General features: G+C 46.1%; 1 protein-coding gene across 4 annotated transcripts in view; it reads left to right on the top strand.

Annotated features, from left to right (window-relative positions):
- Positions 1 to 8,614, top strand: part of TP63 (tumor protein p63) — a 121,414-nt gene that overhangs the window by 95,825 nt on the left and 16,975 nt on the right. The window contains exon 9 of one of the 4 annotated variants that reach the window (XM_069083310.1): positions 6,759 to 8,136. The exons of the other annotated variants lie outside the window; for them this stretch is intronic. Within the exon in view, the coding sequence (XP_068939411.1) occupies positions 6,759 to 6,873 (115 nt within the window). The 3' untranslated portion in view covers positions 6,874 to 8,136. Of the gene's footprint in view, positions 1 to 6,758; positions 8,137 to 8,614 lie in introns of those variants that run through there. 4 annotated transcript variants of the gene reach the window in all.

Below are 8,614 nucleotides of genomic sequence, written 5' to 3'. Positions count from 1 at the left end.
CAGGGCAGGGCAAGGCAGGGCAGGCCAGGCCAGGGCAGGGCAGGGCAAGGCAGGGCAGGCCAGGCCAGGGCAGGGCAGGGCAGGGGCAGGGCAGGCCAGGCCAGGGCAGATGCAGAGTCCAGGGCTCTACAGAGAAGGTCTGGAGAAGTCTGGAGGCAGGGGCAGGGAGGGGCAGGGTGGGGCAGGACAGGGCAGGACAGGGCAGAGCAGGCCAGGCCTGGGCAGATGCAGAGTCCAGGGCAGGCCAGGCCTGGGCAGATGCAGAGTCCAGGGCTCTGCAAGTCTGGAGAAGTCTGGAGGCAGGGGCAGGGCAGGGTGGGGTGGTGCGGGGCAGGCCTGTATTTGGTGACTCCCAGGTCATCTAAGAGGCACTGGCCTATCATGTTACAGTCCTGCCTGCCCCCTGGGTGTGGTCTAGGCAGCCTGGGCTTGGGGGGATTGGAAAGGTGAGCCAGGGAGGGCAGGGTACCCAGTAGCCCGTCCAGAAATCTCCCACTCTTGTCTGAAAGATGGAAATAGATGGGCCTCAAGGAGTGTAAGGGCATTGTCCAAAATCCGAGAGCTTGTCAGTGGTAAATGGATTGGAATGGAATGAGAACCAGGCCTGTGATCTCACTGATACAGGAAGCTTCCAGAGGAGGAACCTCTCTCTTCTAATGCCACTTGCCCTCTGCCTCTCCAGTTATCATCCTAGAGGAGTAAGTGGTCTAGAAGCTGCTCTGGGTCACAGAGGCAGACTCGAATTGGGGACATCACTGGTCTAAGGATACTGCTTGGTGGCTGAACTAGGAAACAAGCCAGGTCTCGTTGCTCTGGGGACAGAAGTTAGGAGACGGATCATTGAAGGATATTGATAAGCTGGAGTGTGTGGAGAGAAGGGTAGTCAGGACGGTGAAGGGTCTGGAGCAGCTTCTCAGAAGCAGCCAGTGGAGGACTGTCTCTGCTTAGCCTAGAAAAAGAAACCTAGGGGACCCTGGCAGCTTTCTGCACGCATCTGAAAGATGGTTATGTTGAGTTGTGATGAGAATTTTTTAACTTGGCCCCAGAATTCAGGACTAGGAACAATGAGTACACACTTCACAGAAGTCAACTGAAGTTTCTTGTCTAACTACTAAAAAGGTACTGCTGAGAAGGACTTTGGAAACTTCCCAGTCCAGTTCCTTCACTTCCCAAATGTAGAACCTGAGGCCTTGGCTTAGTAAAGGATTTGTCAAAGTCAAAAAGTTAATGAATTGAGCCTTATCCCAAAAATAAAGCCCAGGTCTACTATCTTCTTCTCTAGACTAAATATAGCTTCCAATCCATCTATCACATGTGCTTAAGCAAATTAGCCTTCAAAAATGACCACATTTTGCCACCATGTTAGAGTATACCAAGGCTTCCCATGGCATTGCTTTGTTCTTGACTTTGAGGTTCTCGAAGAGGATTCCTAGGCTAAGGCTAAGAAGAGACAGATGCACAGCGAATGCCCAGTGCAGGAAATCACTGGGAGCTGGGCTCTTTATCCAGGTGCTGGAGAGGATACTCACTCACCAGGTTAAACCATGTCCCTCGATGGCATCAAGTATCCAAACTTTGGGAACCTAGGCTGCAGCAAATGAGAAGTGAATAATTCAGACATGCTGGTGAAATTCAGACCTAGTTCTGTTTACCTCAAGGCAAGGAATAATAAAGTATCTTGCCTCAGACAACAGAAGACTAAATGTGATAATATACATGTAAACAGAAGGAGCATTGCTAAGTTTACTAATTGTTTTTCTACACCCTGGGCATTGAGACAGCTTAGTGGCCCATAGAGAAGAATGGAATAAACATCCATTTGTCTCCCTTGGTGATAAATTCAAAGTCATTTGGGGAGATGGTGTCCAATGATTGACCATTTTTATGACTGTTCTGCCAAGGTTTGAGCTGGCCTTTGTGATGGGTGTCCATTCCCTGAATTCTACTGTAAGCAAGACAGACAGTTGTTGGCAAAATTGAACTGAGGAGGAGGGGAAGACGGGATTCAGTTTAGTCACTATGCTTAGTCCATGGAGCCCTTGAAAGAGCATCATGATCGCTTCCATGCAGAGTTTCTAGCCTTCCAGACTTTGGCTAGTCCTGGGGACTTCCTTATTACCCCCGAATACTGATCACTGGGCTGGTGACAACGTGTGCACCCATTGCAGCGCAATGACAGCTCTCTTGTTATGTAAGGCCTACAAAACAGAGTGTGTTATGAAAGGTATTGCCTCCACTTTCTACATGAGGAATCTTATGTTCAGGGAGGAGGAGTGGCTGGCCCAGAGTCGCACAATTAGTCATCCTGACAGCAGAGATTAAAACAGAACGTCTGTGGACTCTAAATTAGAGACTCTTTGTGCTGTACCGTGCTACATCCCATTTCTCCCTCTCTTCTTCTATCCTTCCCCTCCTCCTCTTTTCTTCTCTCATTCCTTGCTCTCTCTTCCCTCTTCTTCTTTCCCTCTCTTTTCTCCTATTTTCTCTTCCTCTCTCTCCTTTCTCTCTCTCCCACTTTTCTTTATTTTCTCTCCCCTCTCCTTTTCTTTCCCCTTCTCTCCCCCTCCTTTCTCTTTCCAGGTTATTTTTTTTCTTCCTCCTCCCTCACCCTGATATAAAGTGACAAAATCTTTGAGGATGGAAGGAGCTGAGAATCATTTATTTTAATCACTTCTTTTTTAGATGAGGGAACTGAGGTCCAGATAGGGCAAGCCTCTTGTTCAAGCTCACCCCACTGCATCTTGGGGGCAGGAGTTAGCAAACACAAGCCAGTCTATCATTAGAGACATGATGAGATGTGCAGACCAATGCCTTGAGGAGACTTAGCCCAACCTGGGGCTGCTGACAGAGCTGCCCTGCTTAATTACTATGTGTGATCCCTTCCAGGTAACAGGCCCTCTGGTAGAGAGCCAGGCTTAGAGGCCCTGACTATATGACCACACTTGTGGTTGGTTCTCTCTGCTCTCAACATGTGGCCTTGGATCCTTGGGAGTCCTTTGGCAGTTAGACTGTGGGCTCAGGCAGCACAAAGTCACCCCTGTCAGACTTGAAAAAGCCCAAGGAGGGATTTTCAAGCTACATTTTAGCACCAGACAGACCCAAACTTCTCCAGGGTAGAACAGAGGTGGATTTCTGCCTGCGGTGGGGATGGGGTGAGTGGGTGGGGTTGGGAGCCACTTTATCCAAAACAAAATATTATTGATGAATTTAGCTGAGGAGAAAGGTGTCTGGGCAAGGTCTGGGCCTTGTTGGGGGGACTCATCCACACTTAAAAACTTGGGCAGGCCTTCTTGGGATTAGAAACGGCACTTTGTCCCTGATCCCATGAAACTTCCATAGCTTGTGGAGGGCACGTGATCACTGTCCCCTGGCTTACTCCTTCTCCCCTCTCCTCACTTCCCTCTCTCTCCCCTTACATCCTCCTTCCCAAGTACAGGGAAGAACTTTCAAGTCTTCAAGTACTAGAAACATAGGGGCTGTTGTTATAGGCATTAATAAGAGGGAAATGACAATCAGGAAAAAGAAGAGAGTCTTGAGGAGACACAGACCTAGTGCAGGGACCCAGAGACCCGAAGGCCAAGCTCAGGCCCTTCCAAGCTGTGTGACCCTAGACAAGTCTGAGCCTCAGTTTTGACATCCATCAAATGGGGATACTATCACTAGCCTCGCAGGAGTAAATGTATGTGAAGGAAATTTCAGGCTTTTAATACTCTGTAAATGAGAGCAGGTATGATTCAGAGTAAGAGGAGGAGGAGGAAGGGGAGGAGGGGGAGGGGGAGGGAGGAATCAGGAAGGAAGAGGGGGAGAAGGAGGAGGGGGGGAAGGGGGGGAGGAAGAGGAGGAGGGAAATGGTTTTTCCAACTGCAAGGAAGGAAGGAAAGATCTGGGCCTTTCTGCTGAGTGTCCTCCTGCCAGAGGAACAGGATAAGCTGGCAGGGTTGAGGTCTGCCCCCCTGGCTGTTAGAGCAAGGCTTCTAGAAAGGGAATTTCCATGAGCCCACATCTCATAGAAAAACGTTGCTTCCCAGGGAACAGAAAGGGAGGACATATTTGTACTGCATGCATGAGAGGCCTTGTTGGATGTGTGGTCCTGAGCTCAGCAATGGAAATCAATGACTTGGCATGTAACCACCTGCTTTCTTGGTGTGGTCAGACTAACCTTGGCTGCTGGGGGTGGAAGCATGGCTTTTAAATGAGGACTGGAAGCTAGTTCTTTTCAGTGGGTGACCTGAAACTACCAGCATCAGCACGTACTGCGTGTTATGGGCCTACATGGGTGTGTTTTTGATGCCTAATGCCAATCTCTAGAAAACATATTGTGGAAGTTTTTTTGGGAGAAGATTGTGTTTTTTTCCAGCTGTTCCATTTTTATGTAAATCTCCCAAAGGTGTCACAAATGACTAGAGCAAGGAATATGGAAATCTAATTCTTTGACAGTCATTTGAAAAGAATAAATCAGCTTGGAAAATGACTGTAATAACCTGCAATTTCCTTCAGAGAAATGGTAATGCTTTTGTTCTGGGAGGAAATCAGTTCTGTGCCCTTCTTTTGAGTGAAGAGAAATTAGGCTTTATTAAGGAAGGGAGAGGCAAAGGAGCAGATTTTTCCTAGGTGATGGTGAAATATTTCCAATGTAATTACATCATTTAGTCTTTCTCCCCTGTTTTCTCTCTGCATGATCATTCATTCTCTTTTGCATAATATTTTTTTCTCTGTGTGCATCTCTGTCTGTCTCTTTGTCCCCTTCAATATCTTCATGACCAATAGCTTGGTAGCTGTATCATCCTTATACAACATTTATAGAAGGACATGGGGCAGGACTAAGAGGCCTGGAAGACTTGCAATTTGTAGTTTCAGAGGGAATGCCCACCTTGATGAAGTCTCTGATTCATTCGCATAGGAGAGTATTGACATTGGCTTAGGGTTCCTCTATCAAATTCTTTGGGTGATATGGGGGCTTCCATCCAGCAATAATTTAACTGAATAGCCTTAACGGATAGACTTTTGACCTTTGCAAAAAGATGACAACCTGGGTTACAAAGCCACCTTTGACATGAGTTTAAGTAATCATGGGCAAGTCACTTAACCTCACTGTGTCTCAAGAAACTCCCTGGAACTTTTCAATGTGATAGCTATATGGTAATATGTATTGGTGGAAGGAATTTCCATTCTAGGAGTTCACTAGCCTGATAAAATCACAGAAATATGAATTAATATATTAAATATTAATATATTAAAATAAAGCCGGGCCCATCCTCCAACCCCGGAGTTCTGTTCTCCTCAGGCTTGTCCATTTTTTCTTATTCTTGTGCTTTAGAAGTCTACTATTTCCAATCTCTAAGAAGTTTTTAAGATCCTAAATTTTAAGCCAGAAGGACACAGATATGATAGGACTATAGAGTCTAAGCTAGAATGGATTCCAGAGCTCATCTAATTGAATTCTCTCAGAATTAAGATCACGCTGACCCAGAAAGTTCAAACCCATTTGTCAAAGTTACCAAGACAATGAGAGATGGGCTCTGCACCCTGGCCTCTCACTCCATTCTGAGGGCTTCTTCTTCTGAACCATGCTTTAAATAATTGGCCATGAGGAATGCTCTCAGTATTTCAAAAAACAAAGCTGAATATTACAATGGTGGGCTCTCATGAGAAAGGCTGTATTTGCAGAAAACTTCCACTCCATGCAACAGGCAAAAGTCTAACTCTGAAATATCCAAAGATTGTTAGGAAATCCCTCTTAATGTGAAATTGAGGAGTTCTAAATCCTACAAACTATTCCTCTTCAGAGAAAGCCAGCTGAATCTCCCTGGTTCTTGTCCTGATCCAGTATCTATAGACATAAGTAATGAAATGCCTGCTCCTCAGTGCCATCCTGGCCTTCTGAGCAATGAATTTCACTGGGCTTTTTGTTTGTTTGATCTAGAACAAGTTTTATTTAATTTAACAAAAGAAACCTAGAAGAGGCTTGTATTTGAATCTCTCAATAGTCAGGACAGCTCTCTTCCATTTTCCAGAGGCAATCCCTTCTGGGTACCACCATTGGATTTTCTTTTGAGACTTGCTCAGTGGATGCTTAAGAAATACTGATTGAAATGACTTAAGTTCTCAGCAGCCAGTGTTCACCTGAGCTCAGTTAGAGTGTACACCAAGGCAGGGAGTCTTTATGAAAAACCAATGATGACCAAGTGAGACTTGAAAAGCCTCTTGGTCTTTCTTGGCAAGCGCGAGTCCTAGGCACTTTGCCACACTTGGGACATTAAACTTTTGCCTTCATTAGGCAGAAGTTGCTTGTATTGGGATAATCCAGAGGAAGGTCAGCCAGCAAAGTGAGGGAAAGGATTGCGCCCTTTCTGAGGAAGATTTCTCCACCTTCTCTGGGAACACAGACTGTTCATGAATGAGAGCTAAGATTGCTGTGGCAGCATAGCCCACAAGCAGATAAGAATCCGATTTCTTCATCGGCTGCGGTGTGCGGCTTTTGTCCAGGCTTTCTCAATTATCTTCAATAGAGAAGGTAGAATAATTGAGGCTGATGACATTTTATGTGTTATTAAATCTCCCTCTTTTTTTTCTTCCAAAACACTTGCCAACACATTCTCAGAGTCCCTTGCAGGGTAGGGCTTGGGAAGATTTCTTCATCTAGCCTTCCTATACCATGGTCATGAAGGTAGGAGGTGCATGGCTGTCTGTTTTCATTGAATTGGGTTTTCACAGTCCTAAGCCTTCTTCTTTTCTTTTCTCTGGTTCCTTCTCTGCAGTCTCCTCTCTGCCTGCTTCAGGAATGAACTCATGGAGCCCTGCAGAGACGCTCCAAAACCATCCGGAGTCTTCTTTAAACATTCCAACCCCCCAAATCCTTCAGTCTACCCATAAAGCACTGCTTCTGCCTTCTGGAGTGTGGGGCTGGGGTGCTGTGTTTCTGTGTTGTTCATTCATCCTGGGAAGCAGGAGTGAATAACATTTTGGTTCTGAGACCCAGAGCCAGTGGTGAAAACGAGCTCCTGAAGGGACTCAAAATTTTACCCTCCAAGACACTTTCTGCAGATCCCAGCACCCAGCACACACTGGTCCCTGACTGACTGATTGACCGGCCTCTGAACTAGAGAGCTGGCATTGCTTGACCAGGCACCACAATGTACAATGTTTGGTGGAACCCTTTTCTGTTACTTTCTGTCCTGTTTGTGACATATACTTGGGTGCTTTTGAGCTGGTCTCAATCTTTAAAATGCCTTTTTAAAAGAGGAAGAAAACCACGTTTTCCAAATGTTCTCATTGTTCTATGTCTAAATATCAAGCCAATGCCTGAGTACCTCAGACATAGCCTGTCTAATGCTGGTCATGGAATGTAATGAGTGCAGGGGCCACCTGGGATGTTCAGAGTGCAGCCCTGCTGGGCAGAGGGGCCGTGACAACAACAAGCCGCGTTGGCTTTGGTGTCCTAACCCCTATCCCGGAGAACAATGGCTCTTGGTGCCTCCTCTCCTCGCCTGGTCTGGGGGGTCCCAGGAAACAGTCTTGAGGGCCTGGCTTCCTGCGCCGGCTCTTATTCAGTGTACAATCTTCTCCCATCTGAGTTTTGAAAGACTTTCTTTAAATGATGTTTTATTTTGTTTTTTGACAGCCCAAGATGGGCAAGTATAGCCTGAGGTTTTCTTGAGAAAGAGGGTTGGAGTGTTCCCATAACCACAGTGCCCCTTGTTGGCTGGTCACTTGCCTGATGTCTGTCCAAAGCGGTTTCTCTGATGGAGACTCTAAAGGCCCTACGAGAATAGAGAAGGGCCTCCAGCCTACTGGTCCTCCCACAAAGCCAGACACGTTCTGGGTATTTATCGATATCTTCCCAGGAAGCTTCGTGTGTTGACAAATTGAAAAATGATCCCTCCATAGGAATCTAATCCCTTCCAAGACTAGCTTTTTAAAAATGTAACTCTAACCGAGCAATAGTTTAAAGAATCTCAAAGTTTCTCGTAAATTTTGAAGACATTTTAAACGAGTGACCCCTGGGGTCTTCAGACGAAGTCCCTGTTTCTTTTTGATACCCAGCTAGTTGCTTTGTGTCAAATGCAGAGCTGTCCTGTAATGCTGTCGCTATCAGATGTGTGATTGTTCATTTTCAATAAACTTTTGCATCTTGGTTTATCTTGAGGACTTCTTTGCTGTCTCTCTTCCTTAAAGCTGTGTGTTGACTCTCAGTCTCAGAACTGTGGTGATACTTGAAGCATTAGATTGTTAAGAGTCTAGGCTCCCTAGTGAGGCAAGGACCTCAGAGGCCATCTAGCAGAAGCCCCTCATTATAGAGATGAAGATACTGATCTGAGAGGCCAATGATTGCCCTGAAGGCAAATCTTGGGTTATGAAAAGGAAACTCAAGGATTTCAACTCAGGTCTTTCTAACTCAAGGTGCTGCACTCTGTTTACCATCCCCTCCAGTTGTGTCTCAATCCTTAACCATCCTGTCAGGTTTATCTTTCATAAGTCTACTAGATATTGAAGCTAAACTGTCTGACCCCTAGTAGAAACTGTTTAATGACTTGTAGTACACACTCCCTCCCCTCCCCTCTCCTTCCCTCCCCTCCCCTCCTCTCCCCTTCCCTCCCCTTTACGACTACACGCC

This window comes from Petaurus breviceps, unplaced genomic scaffold, assembly GCF_028583685.1.
Source record: "Petaurus breviceps papuanus isolate PSGF00001 unplaced genomic scaffold, PetGlider_PUasm1.0 173, whole genome shotgun sequence".
Lineage (NCBI taxonomy): Eukaryota > Metazoa > Chordata > Mammalia > Diprotodontia > Petauridae > Petaurus > Petaurus breviceps.
Note: the sequence above shows the minus strand (reverse complement) of the source record. Positions and strands in the feature narration are given on the sequence as shown.